The following is a 13,862-nucleotide window of genomic DNA, read 5'->3' on the forward strand; positions in this document are numbered from 1 at the left end:
TCTCCAGCCCAGTGGGATCTTTGGGGTGCCAGCCTAAAGGAAAGGATGTATTTCCACTCAGAACTGCTGCTACTGCTGGCAGGAAAAAAAAATAAATTACATGTGAGCAATGCTTTTCTCTTTCCCTGCTACTCACCCAAGCCTCACCTATGGAACAGTGTCACTCTTCACAGTAATACACAAAAAGCAGCAAACCTGAGCACACCAAACACCCTAAAAGTAAAGGCTGGGCAAAAGCTGTTTCTGAAAGGAGAACTGCCCGTGAGATCAGGCCTTGGATTCAGAACCAGTGAATGAGAACTTCCCACAGAAATGAAGTGGGGCAGTAAGTACTCTTCAAACCTAGGCAGGACAGAAACAGTGGAAGTGATGTGCTGTAACCCCAAGGCTTATTCTTTGGTTTTAAAGATCAGTTCTGTTTCTTTAAAACTATCAAGCCAAACTCCTCTCATTTATCGTTTTGCTGAGAAAAGAGGGAATTTTGTCACAGAGACCAATATTTTATTGCCCCATCCTTTGACTTGTAACTTCCTTTGTCATATTTTTCTTACAGCAGTATTGTAAACTGGATGATTTTGCTTTTCCTGTGATAGTACCCATGGCATTTTTGCTCTCTAGCTATACTTCACTTTCTGCTATTCCAAACATATGATCTCACTGGAGTAGCAGGTACAGTTGAAGCCAAGGCTACACTAAATTTAGTTTAATTATATATGAATTCAGGCTTTGAAGGAACAAGAATATGTGACCTACCATAGTTAATTTCTTTGAGACATGCAATGAAGGTTTTTATACCACAATCAGACATTGTTTTGCTTAGTAGTTAAAAAAAAAAAAAAAAGAAAAGGAACAAGTAGAATGTACCTTGAAATGATTCTCACAATTGTTTTGAAAGAAGTATTTGACAAAGACTCAGATTTTTCCTAGATAAAGATATGGAACCTTAGAAAGATGATAAAAATGATAAATCTTAGAAACACAATAGATACAGCTTATGAAATAATTTGTTATTATGAATTGTGAAAAAAAAAAGTTTAATATTGTTCAAGAGATAGAATCATGCTGTCAGTTGATTAGAAGTCTGTACATCACCACACCAACACCAAGAAACTTGGATTTTAGCAAACACCTCAGATTTTTTTTCGTTGCACACTATAATTGTCATATAGCTGATGCAAATGTGGTTATATTTTGCTGGTAATTTCAGACTGCCTGGCAGACAGATGAATACAGAAGGAGACTTCAGGTATTTAACTAAGTGGCTCCTGTATTTTGCAAAACCATAATAAAGGTCCTATTTACTCTTTTAAGTCCCTTTCCACGTGATTCTCCATGCATGACTAACGCAGCAACTGATCCAGGGATGAAATGCAGGCTAGGTGAATTCCTTTACAAATTCAGCTGTAACAACACAGAAATTGTAAGCATGGATGAGATTGCAGCCTCAGTTGTATTGGGACAATCCTGCAGTTATTTCTTAATAATTTGTAGGCATCATGCAGAGACAGGTATTCCCCTCATGCACATCAAGCCAAACAATCAAAACCATCTTCTCAGACTGCCAAGCCAAGAGGGGCGAAGTGGAAACTTTCACTTGCTATGTGTTTTTTTCTACATTGAAATGGACTTCTGCACAGCTTGTTGTATACTAAGTGAAAAGTTCAGGAAACACAAGAACTGCTAAATAGATCCTCAAAAATAGCCTGTTTTGTCCTCAAGTATCCAGAATAATGTGACAAATATTAGGAAAAGTCAGTGCTCGCCTCAGAAAGATTGCTAAGTGCAATGCTCACCCAAAGATTACAACCACGGGAGCTCACAGAAAGCACTGCAGGGCATAATGAGCACTGGAGGGATAAAAAAATCATCCACATAAATGTCAGTGGCCAAAACCAGCAGAACTACCAGTTCTGGTTGCAGGGACAAGCCTAAATTCTTCTAAACTCATGTATGGAATTTGTATAGATGCTTGGTCCTCATCTTGCCTCAATTTCCTGCCTATATTAGCAGAGAAAATGGCTCATTCTGTGGTTACAGGGGTATCCCAGAGATTTTGTACACCTTTCTTCTCTTCCCTCACTACTTTGTAGGATGAGGGACTCAAGGCCTGCTCAGACACGCTTTAGTCTATTTTAAAACATTATGAGTTACTACAAAAGTGTCTAAATGTCAACAAGAGGTCTTTTTTACTTTTCCTTAAGACCTTAATTTCAATTGATTTCTTCTTTTTTCTTTGTTTGTTTTTTTCATCTTATATATTCAGAATCCTATGAAAATTACTGATTAGTTTGGCCTTTCCTACCATTTCAGACTTGAACTTACCACACCCCATTATAGGCAATATGTATATTTTATAGTACAGCTAAAAATCAGTATAAATAGCCACATTTCAATAAAAAAGAGAAACTAGAGGGAATAAATGCTAATCCCCTCAGGCAAATAAAATACCCTTTTTAGAAATCTCAGGAGCTTCAATTTCAGCCCACTCTCATGCCCTGCAATCAGATCACTCTCTCAGATTCAGCAAGTATAAAACCAAATACTTAATCCCCTTGTTTGTGAAGGTCCCAGCTCGCTAAAGGTCTTCTCTGTGTTTATTCCTGGGATTATTGGTGAATGTGGGTTCTCACAGAAATCTCATTCATAATTTGGGAGAATCAAAGTCTATTTGTCAAGCTAAGCTGAGAATGAAATATCTAAACAAGGAAAAAGGGTTTAAGAAACAGAGCTCCTAAAATTAGACCATGCCCATTGAGAAACTCTGCTTGGTTATCAGAGCAAGCATTTTAAATCTGGCATGGAATTGCAAGGAGCCTTGCAAGGCTTGTGCCCAAGGTTCTTTTAACTTGTAGTTCAGAGGGTGCTCCCAAACTTACACCTGAAAGCATTTTCTCTTTATCACTGCAGTGCTCTCCTAATAAAAGTTTGGAGGTCTTGAATAGAGCAAATTTAGGATTTCTTCTTCTTGTTTGCCTTCACCTAATTCCCAACTCCTTTTCAATCTCTTCTTAGATTTCATCTTTTGCTTTATTGTATGTATTTTCCATTGTAGAGAAGCTTCTGCTGAATGAGAGACCAAGTTTTAGTGAGAGGCTGTCTGTTTTCAACCTCAGCATGTGGCTCTCTGACACTTCAGAGACTTATTCCCCTCTGATGCAGCACATTCTCTGGCAATTGGTGTATGAAGAAAATGCAGACTCTGCATTTTAGGAGGCCTGAATTATCCGAGTTTTCAGAGAGCTGATGTGCAGCACAGAAGACAACATATCTCAGTTCTGGCATTTTGGGAAGATGCTTAATCCATGAGTCTGGCATTACAAGGACTCTGCATGCTATTAGAATTGTTATGCCTTTTCTAAACTTGGATATGCGGCTAATGATTGCAGCTGCATTTACTGGTATCCTAGCAGTCAAGCAGTCATTTCTGTCTCAGCATTAAAGTGTTTTATCTGGGGTGTTCATAGGCCTGAGAGAAGAGGATTTGTTGGTTCATGCCTTTTTTTTAAAGTCAGGAAAATAATGTTTTAGCATGAGTTTTCTACCCCCTTCCAGTGCCCATTTCTATGTACCTGATATAATCTCTTTTAGGTTTTGCACTTTGCAATGATGCATCACCATGCCTGGAATGAGCATCATTGCTGGTCCAAAACTGCTTTCCCTGCTATTCCAGGCTCTTGGCACTATTAAAAAGTCAATTACCAAACAGAGGGAGTTGCAAAATCATTCATGTCTCTCCTAATATTTGCATGCTTTTCAGAATGTATTTATTAAGAATATGATCCTTAAGAAGTGGAGGATGGCAAGGAAAACCTACATGTTGTAGGGTTGTGCACAGCTTTATGCAGCCTTAGTGCTACAAAGAGATTCAAAACCTGTTCTGATCCTACAGTAGCTGCAAAACTCATCTTTACTCCCGGAGAAATTTGACATTAGTTACCAGCATCTGCAGACCACTGGCAGAACTCTGTGGAGAAGTTAACTTATTGCTTGCCAGGCAATATTAATATTTTAGTCTTTAATAGGTTTTGATGATACAATTTTCATTTTTAATACATTTTCTAACAACATAATTTGCCTTTTTAGCCACTATGCCTTGTAGATACAAAACTGTCACATTTCGAGAAGTATTATGGTTTTGCTTAGACCTTGTTTGTTTTCCCTTCAAGAACATAAAAACCCAAACTTATGCTGAATTCTTAAAGTATGTAACTAACTCCAGGTTCACTGTGTGTAAAATTAGCACAAAATGTTATTCTTGATATTTCCTGCTTACTAAATGTCATTTACCATAACTTACAGTGTAAATGAAACTGAACCTTCTTTTGAAGCATCCAGAAGGTATTATTTCTTTTCTAGTGTATCATAAAACACTCATTAATTTCTTCAGAATTTCCCCTCATCTTTGTGCTCTTAAGCCATCTCCATGTTTCCTTACCATGTTGATAATTGTTTACTGTGGGATTAATTGATAGACTGTGCAAATCCAGTGGATCTCACACTTCTCCAGCCAGTGAACCACTACCTCTGTCTTTTGTCTAAAAGATGCTGAGCTCCCATCTGACCTCAGTGGGAGCTCAGTGTGCTCCTTGCCATGCAAGGCAGAATCTCTAGGTATGAGGCATCATTAGGTGTCTCTTCCCACATATTTTTTGGGTTTTCTGCCCAGCACTGGGTTCCTGGGATGGAATGGAGCAGGGCACAGAGGAAGCCAGCTCAGTTCCAGCTGAGGCCAAGCAAGGACTCCACCCCTGGCTCCAGGTTTAAAAGAAGGACAAGCTCCACTAAAAGTATGTTATAAATGACAGAGAGGTAGTGGCACACAGAGCTGCGGTTGGGAGCCACACCGTGGTTTGTTGCCCCATAATCTTGAGGACATATTTCATTTGAGTGCATATGAACAGCTAAAACTCCTGGAAGTTTTGGGATATTGCTGACAGCTTCTAACCAGCTGTTTCTCCTGCCTTAGCACCCCCTCTCTCAATAGTAAATCCTACATGCTTACAAATAAAGTTAAGTAAATATTTTGGTGGAAGCAATACTGTCAAAAGAGACTGAGAAAGAACCTCATTATAGCCTTCCAGAACCAGCATGGAGCCTAAAGAAAAGATGGAGAGAGACTCTTTACAAGGGTCTGGAGTGACAGGACAAGGAGAATGGCTTCACACTGACAGAGAGCAGGTTTAGATTGGATATTAGAAAAGAATTCTTTATTGTATGTGTAGTGAGGCCCTGGCACAAAGTGATCAGGAGCTGTGGCTGCCCCATCCCTGGAAATGTTCAAGGCCAGGTTGGATGTGGCTCTGAGCAGCCTGGGCTAGTGGAAGGTGTCCCTGCCCATGGCAGGGGTTGGAACAAGATGATCTTAAAGGTCCCTTCCAACCCAGGCCATTCCATGATTCTATAAGTGTTCATATCCATGAGCTGGTACCAGTTCACACCTCCTTCCTCACATCACCTTGGGCATCTTAGAAAAATTTTTGAAATTACATGACCATTTTTGCTGCTGTACCTTGACAAAACAGACAGAAGTAAAGAACATTTATGCCCCTATTGACAAATGTCATTAGTCATTTAGACACATTTAAAATATGTCTAATATATCCTTGGGAGGCTACCATGATATCTTCCCAATCTGTATTAAATTGCCCTCTTTTCCAATATAATTGAGGATCTAATAAACTGAAAGGGGAAAAAGTATTCACTGAGAAAAAGGTATTTTATGTGTAGCTACATAAAATAATCTCACACTTCAGAAAGCAGCAGGTCAAGTGTGCCAATGCCATTTGAACAGTGCCTTTTCTATCTGTGTTTTCATGTTAGAGAAAATCATGCCAAATAACTACTTCTGTGAGAATTTAATATTTGTAGTATCATTTATAATTTGCCGTTAGATTTGAATTGTAATTACTAGACTGAGGTAGGTACCAGCCTTTTGTAGTAGAATAGAATGCAATTTAGAGTGTAGATTTTGCCATCAGGGGAGAGAGTGGGTGCTGTTCTAACAAAAGCATTGAATTTAAAACTCTTCCCTTCTTTTTGTTTTGCTTATGTGTTTCCCTGTATTTTTCTGAATGCACATTCATGAAATTAACTTTTAAAAACCCGATAATCAGACATTTCATAGTGTGAGGGCTTTGTTTCTTACTAAAGCTCTGTGTCTGTCTGCAGTAGGAACAGGTACTCTGTGGCTTATGCAGCTCAGAAGCCATGGCTACTCAATGCTACCGTGGAGGAGAACATCATCTTTGGCAGTCCCTTTAATAAGCAGAGGTAAATATCCACCTTCTTGCAAAAACACCTGGCAGCTCCTTTTAAAGAGGGTTCTTTTGCATCTTCTGGAGGAAGTTTGTAGATTCTGGAAAATATCAATCAGTTCAAGCTAAACCTGTGGTGGTTTAGCTGACCTGACTTTGTTCACCCCAGAGGAAGTTTTCTGGTTTAAGCCAGGATGCTCCTCTAAGCAGAGCATTTATCTAAGATGTTTGTGAGAAATCCCACAGTGGCAGTGGCTCTCCATGGAATACAGCTGAAGCCATATATGTATCATTTCCAAGGTGAGATGAATCCCATCTCTGGAGACTGCTTATGTAATTTTATTTAGTTTAATGGAGCCCAAGGTTGCCAAAGGACTCTGGAAACAGGGATTCTAGGCATGTTTCCATTGAGTTTATGTGCTAATCCTGCTGTGATCAAGTTACTGGAGCAGCCACTTTCCAAAACCAGCATTTATGAAGCTGGGGTGCCTCCAGGGAATGGCCTTAATTCTTTCTTTAGAAATACAGGAGAAGGAAGTGTGAAAGCTGAGGTGCACAACTTCTATTGTGCTTATCCTGCACCTGCTTCTTCCAGCCTTTTAAAAGGTCATTAACAAATGTGGAAAAAGTGACTGGACTTAAGGAAAACTAATTGCAGATATTTTCAAAGGCAACACTCTCTCTGTTTTCAGTTACTGAAAATACACCCTGTTCCTCTCAGTCTGTGCTAAGATGTGTGACTCCATTCTGTCTTAATAAACCTAACCATGACCAAATGCCTTGAAATCCTGAAAAGCACCAAAATTTCAGGCACCAGATTCTTCAGCCACTGCATCCATCAGCTTGTTTCCCTAGTTTCAAAGGGGCAAGACTGAATTTCATCACTCATATAGTCTGATCCCAGCTGCTCATCAGCAGATCACCTGCTACAGACCCAGAAATCTCACCAAAAAAAAAAAAAAAAAAATTCAAAATTTTGCAAGTGGTTTGCTGGTCCTGGTAAGATCAGAAGCACTGTAAGGATCTTTTGTCCTGTAACATCATTCCAAAGAAAATGAAGAGGCACTTAAAGGGGGAAGAATAAAAACTCAATTGAAAATGTCTTCAAACACTCTGCAGTCCAACAAAACACCTCCATGATAGGGAGGAATGTTCTCAATAATTTACGTAATAAAAAGCAGTCTTGCCAATAAAGGCTTCTAATAAAGATGTAATTTTTTTACAATGCTTCATTTACAATGCTCCAGGATTATTTCTCAATAATCATTTTGCTCTACTTATTTTTACAATTATCCAGCCATGACAGAGCAATAAAACCTCTGTGGTGATGTCTACCTGGAGGTTTTTGTGTTAGCAGAGTGAGTGGCTGGGTGAACAATTGCAATGACCACATTGTTTTTCCAGGTACAAGGCTGTTACAGATGCTTGCTCTCTGCAGCCTGATATTGATTTACTGCCATTTGGTGACCAGACAGAAATTGGAGAAAGGGTAAGTAATGTGAATGCTTTAATCTCTGCTTGGCCTTTGTATTAAGAAGATACTTCCTGATGTCACTCAGACAGTTCTACTCTGTATTGGGCTGCCAGACTGGTAAATAATTGTCATTCACCAAGTGTTACTACCAAAAAAAGTTGAAATCTCTTCTGCTTCTTCAGCTATTTCTCAAATGGGATTTCTTTACCAAAGTCTCCCATATTATGCTTGCAAAGTTTGATGCTGGTATTGGTTACATTTTCAGTCTGAAAAGCCTACTGTGCTCAGAGCAGCTCTTCATAATTTACACTTACCCATGAATAATAACTTTTCTTCTGATGTTATATGAGGACTATGCTTGTTTATCAATAGAATTAGCAGTTTAATGACGTTTTTTATTTACTATAAACTCTATAATTTTTTTAAAAATCACATTTCCAAAACCCTGTCATAATGTTTATTCAAATATGACTATTTCTGATCCATTTGAATTATTAGGGGATTAATTTAAGTGGAGGCCAACGACAGAGAATCTGTGTAGCTCGAGCACTCTACCAGAACACCAACATTGTCTTCTTGGTAAGATTTTTCTTTTGCACATGAAGCATGCAAAGTTAGTAATAAAATATATTTAGTTTATATTTAGAAGAGCTGTGGGGACTTGCATTCAACTCCAAAACCAAGTTATAGAGAGACAGCATTAAAACATCCTGGGAGACTGATGAAAGTGGGAATTCCTGCACAGATTTACACTGGAAGTGTGGAACAGATTGCCTTAACTCCTCCTTGCTCTCAGTGGTGATCTACTGTCAGCACAGTCCCACAGAAATCAGCAGGATTTCTGATAAGGAGCCATAATGAACAGTCTGAGGGCTCAGCACTCCCCTGCAGAGTACTGTGGAGTTGGACAGCCTTTCCTTTCTCTGATATTACTTTCAAGGCATATCAGGAATTTCAGGAGGTTCATGAAAGGACTGTTTGAGCCTCTTCAAAATTAAGGCGAGGCTTCTTGAAGAAAAAATGTTTACATGTTGATATCCTTATCTGAATGTTGCCTTATTTCCAGGCACACTCACTCACAGTGAAGATCAAGCACGTCTGTAGTTTAGTTTGGAGGAAATGAGAAGAGTTGCTAACTCTGCTTTAATATTCCTGTGCCAGTTTCATACCAAAATTGGGCACAAGTTTGGCTTTGAATCCTGGAATTTTCAAATTTGGATGGGAAATTTCAGTTCTGGTGTTCCTGCACTCTGTCAGTGAGGCACCAGCACTACACACAACCAGACACAAGAAATGAATCTGAGTCCATTGCAGTGAACTGAAGAGCAGTGGAGTCCAGCTCACTGGAGCACAGCCCTCTGACTGGGTCCTAGTCACTAGAGAGAGATGAAACATCAGTAAAGACAGGTGTTCCTATTTTAAAAATACTATATGAGGAATAAACCTCACTTTTGTATCCTGTTCTAATATTTTTCAATTTGATGTGGTTGCAGGATGACCCGTTCTCTGCACTGGACATTCACTTAAGTGATCACTTAATGCAGGAAGGGATTTTGAAGTTTTTGCAAGAGGACAAGAGGACTCTTGTTCTGGTGACACATAAATTACAATATCTGCCACATGCTGACTGGGTAAGAGAAAAGGTGCCAGGGGAAAATTTGCTAAGGATGAATGTACACCTGAAGTTAACACCATAACATTTAATGGGATTATTGCTTTTCTCTGCAATAGAGTCCCTCCTTAATTCCATATGCCATGTAGCTAACTGCCACATTAACTAACACAGTAGTGGACTAGCTATTTTATGTTTACATTGAGGTTTTTTTTGTTCATTCAAAGGCCTGAAGTATTTTGATTTAATTGCAACTGTCTATCCTTTCTTTTCAATACTTTTTACATGTGCAGGAAAGCATGACTTACACGAGTTTCAGTTTATGAGCTGTGCCAGAAAACTTAAGAAGTTATTAATAAAATATTGAATAAAATAAAGAAAGAAATTTGCATAATGGTAGTGTTACTAATGGTGAGACTTATATTGTAGGATCCAGGTCAGTGATTATGGTGTCTGTGTTGTTGAGTGCTGGGTGCTTTCTCCCCTAGATCATAGCAATGAAGGATGGAATGGTGCTTAGAGAAGGGACACTAAAGGATATCCAAAACAAGGATGTTGAGCTATATGAGCACTGGAAAACTCTGATGAATCGCCAAGATCAAGAGCTGGAAAAGGTAAATGGGAGCATTTAGGCAAGGATGACTTTTCTGCAAAGAAATATTTGTCATTCAAATTCAAAAACACCCAAAGCATGTCTGAAGCAAGTTTTCAACTTGACTTTAGGGCAAAACCACATGACCTGTAAGGAGTTTTAGGGGCTGGAATAGATTGTCCAGGAAGTGTGTGGTATGTCCATTATGGATGGTTTGTAAGCACATCTTAGCCAAGAAACTCTTGGAAATGTGGTGCACAACTGAACCTTTGGTGGGGCAAGGGTTGGACCCAGAAACTTCCTTTGTTGTCTCTTATCCTTTTATTCTGTTATTGCCATGAACATTTAGGATTCTCTAAAGACTATTTTTGAAGTTTTTATCATTCCAGAAGAGAGGGAATGAAAGAATGTCAGAGAGAGGGAAAGAAGTGGGCAAAGCTGAATTCTCTGAAATTTAAATTGAAAAATACTGTGTTTTTCCATTCTATGAGTTAAATGATCCATATAAAGTCTCTTTGAGATTACTGTAAGTACTACTACAATTGGTGAACAGCTAAGCTCTCAAATTAATAAAACCTAATATTAATAAATAATAATAACAACCTAATTATTTTAGGATATGGAAGCTGATCAGACAACTCTTGAGAGAAAAACCCTTAGAAGAGCCATGTACCCCAGAGAATCCAAGTCACAACTGGAAGATGAAGATGAAGGTTTGTTTTACAATTTCACTTTATTTAATACCATTTTTCATTACCTTTCCACTTTCATAGCTGGCAGTTCTTAGTAGCAAAGTGTGACACTGTTGATGACACTTGGTAATAATAGTAGAAAGCCCAACATTTTGGCCTGTTTACAATTGGACTTGTTTAAGGGATTCTCCATATGTTTCCCTAAACATCATGCACAGATAAGAGTGTACCAAAGCAAGTTAATGTCTTTGCTTACTCACAGTGCCTGGAGTTACTGAGGGATGAGATAGAAGTACAACAACAGAAAAAATTGTAAAGAAAAAAAAAATGAAGTGGCTGTCAAAAGCATGTCAACATTTCCCTTCCTCAAGTGCAGCCTGCGGGGCTATGAAATATATATTCCTATTATCTGGGATAAAAAAAATAAATTTCATGTTTATACACCTCTGAAATATATCTTTTCCACCGTTTCCTCCAAGTAGAAGTCTTCCACCGTTTGTGTTTCTACAGAATGTGATCAATTATCATTTTAGTACTCTTGATTAAAGGGGAAAATGAAATTTTTCATGCAAAGAGATGATGAAGAGTCTGGATGGAAAGGTTTGGAGGGTTTTCTAAAATCTTCCAAATTGTTCTGCTAACTGTATAATAAAAGCTGATGAACAGGGAAAGGCCTGGTGTCTGCTCTAAATAATAAGTAGTGAAGACTTGGTTTATAAAAACTTTTTCTTAACAAAACTGTGACAAGTCAAAACACAGGATTGCTTAAAGAGCACAGGGAAAGTCTTATGAGAATATGTCTGAAGCATTTGCTGTTCTTAAATGACAAATTGAATTTTGACTTTAAAATTTAAATTCAAAGCAGGATAGAAAAAAAAAAAACACCAACAAATGTGGTAAAACCAGGTATAGTTATTACTGAATCCATGCTAACTTGATCAAATGTCTGAATCGCAGAGGAGGAAGAGGAAGAAGATGAAGATGATAACATGTCAACTGTCTTGAGGCTCAGGACGAAGATGCCATGGAAAACCTGTTGGAGATATCTAACCTCTGGAGGATTTTTCTTGCTCTTTCTGATGATTTTCTCCAAGCTGTTGAAACACTCAGTTATTGTGGCTATAGATTACTCGCTTGCTACATGGACATCCATGGACAATGCAAATGAAGCTAAGAATGCTGATGAGGATAAGAGCACAGAGAAGGTGAGCCAGATATTGGAGCCTGACAGGGAAAAAAAATGAAAGAAAACATATTTAAAGTAATTTTTTGCTGTTCATCTAGAAGCCAGCTGGATTGAAATGACAGGTAGATTACTATACAGGACGAACAGATTCTTAATGTTTAAATAAGGCAATTCAAATTGTATCAATATTTTTGACCATTCAGAACTGAAACAGAGGAGTATTTCAGGGTAGAAAAATATTTGACCTTTCAAACTAAGGAGCTTTACACTAAACTTTTCCATCTGGATTTTACACCTGGTCTTCTAAGTCAATGACCCCACTTTCCTAAGTACTGGCTGTCAAGTAGTGTCCTGCCAGAAAAATAAATAAATAAATGGAAGTCTTCAATTGTTCTGCTTAAGTACAATCTGCTTATAGCTGTAAATTTGAGTCATATACAATATCTCATGGAATCCACTTAATAGACTTTCAGAAGGCTTAAATGTGCTATAACTCTGGCAGATCAGTTTAGGATTTGCTCTGTGAATTTCATAATGCTTGAACTTGCTAAAGTGGAATTTTCCAACGCCTTAATTCTTGAGAAGTTCTACTCAGTTTCCCTGTATTTCTTGGTTAACGATATTTTTTTTTTTTTGTCCACATAATCAGTGTTCACAGTTGTAAGAGCTACCATTTCAAGGTCTTGAGGGGTAGAATAGATTGAGGGCTCTTAGACCTGCCAAAACTTCTAATTATGTGGATTTAATGAATTGCAGTTCCATCACTGCAGTTCCATCATATTTATTTTATTTCCCAAAGGTGGCATATAATTATGTAATACAAGATATATTAGTTGATGGGCACTAGGTACCTTGGGAACTTCCTAGCAGAAAAGAAAAATGGGTGTTTATTTCTAGGATTGATGTATTTGTCATTCCATTAGACTTATCATGTAGCTGTCTTCAGCATCCTCTCTGGAGCTGGGATTGTCCTTTGCCTCATCACATCCCTGACTGTGGAGTGGATGGGCCTCACAGCAGCCAAGAACCTGCACCACAATCTCCTCAACAAGATCATCCTTGGACCAATCAGGTACAACAAAAACGATGTCCCTGAAAAGCTAAATGGTCAAAATCTGTCCTCTTTGTAGCTGCAAGGCTACTCCCAGGAAAAGCTCTTGAATTTGAGTTGTTTCCTTCAAAGCCTCAAAAAGGGAAAATGTTTAGTGAGATAAGCATGGGAGGAAAACATTCCATGAGGTAACATGTGGAATTTTGCCCGTGTTTTTTATCTGGCTGAAATGTTTCAGAAAGCTGGCACCCCTTCAGGGCTGGGGGTTCAGGGACAGCTCTGAGGGCAGTTCAAGCTCCAGGGTACCCAGCTCCAGCTCTAAGCAATGGCCACAGTGTCAAACCATGTGGGCACACCAAGGCTTCTTCTGTGCACAATACCCAGAGCCTCACAGGCAGCAGAATGGCCAAAGGATGCCTGAATAACAAATTTATCACAGTGCTTACAGGAAACATCTGGGGTTGGTGCCCATTAGAAGGAGGTTGGTGCCATTACTTGGTGCCCAGGAACGGGTTGTGATCTTTGGAAGGGATCTTAAATCCTGATGGAGCAAGAAGGGAAGATCAGGACACAAGACAGCAGGTTTTTGGAAGAGGAGACAATTTTTTTTTTTCAGGGGAAAGTGCCAAAAGAAGCATTTAGACAGTCAGGATGCAGATAAGATGATCTGGTATGTTATTCATCTTTATTGCTTGGTTTAGACAATGGCTGTACACAGCTCTGTGTTCTGTCTGACTGGACTTTAAATCCAAAACTGGAATTCCTCTACAGGTTGCTTTTTGGTTTTAATTTGTCCAACAGGTTCTTCGACATGACTCCGCTGGGGCTAATTCTGAATCGCTTCTCTGCGGATACAAATATCATTGATCAGGTAGATGTATCAATATATTCTGGTTTATTATCCTGACTCTGCAAATTTTCATGTAGATCTGAATAAGATGATGTAATAAAATATTCAGTAGAGAAAGGCATAGCAAAACCAGCTCTGAGAATGATAATAG

General features: G+C 38.7%; 1 protein-coding gene across 17 annotated transcripts in view; it reads left to right on the forward strand.

Annotated features, from left to right (window-relative positions):
* Positions 1-13,862, forward strand: part of ABCC9 (ATP binding cassette subfamily C member 9) — a 74,190-nt gene that overhangs the window by 38,508 nt on the left and 21,820 nt on the right. For 9 of the 17 annotated variants that reach the window (XM_072923718.1, XM_072923716.1, XM_072923725.1 and 6 more), the window contains 11 exons: positions 1,208-1,246; positions 4,300-4,338; positions 6,169-6,270; positions 7,659-7,743; positions 8,227-8,307; positions 9,222-9,359; positions 9,829-9,954; positions 10,549-10,645; positions 11,582-11,829; positions 12,734-12,882; positions 13,663-13,732. In XM_072923718.1, the coding sequence (XP_072779819.1) occupies positions 1,208-1,246; positions 4,300-4,338; positions 6,169-6,270; positions 7,659-7,743; positions 8,227-8,307; positions 9,222-9,359; positions 9,829-9,954; positions 10,549-10,645; positions 11,582-11,829; positions 12,734-12,882; positions 13,663-13,732 (1,174 nt within the window). The remainder of the gene's footprint in view (positions 1-1,207; positions 1,247-4,299; positions 4,339-6,168; positions 6,271-7,658; positions 7,744-8,226; positions 8,308-9,221; positions 9,360-9,828; positions 9,955-10,548; positions 10,646-11,581; positions 11,830-12,733; positions 12,883-13,662; positions 13,733-13,862) is intronic. The other 8 variants (XM_030263443.4, XM_072923723.1, XM_030263441.4 and 5 more) reach the window with 3 other exon arrangements.

The sequence above is a fragment of the Taeniopygia guttata genome, chromosome 1A (genome assembly GCF_048771995.1).
Source record: "Taeniopygia guttata chromosome 1A, bTaeGut7.mat, whole genome shotgun sequence".
NCBI lineage: Eukaryota > Metazoa > Chordata > Aves > Passeriformes > Estrildidae > Taeniopygia > Taeniopygia guttata.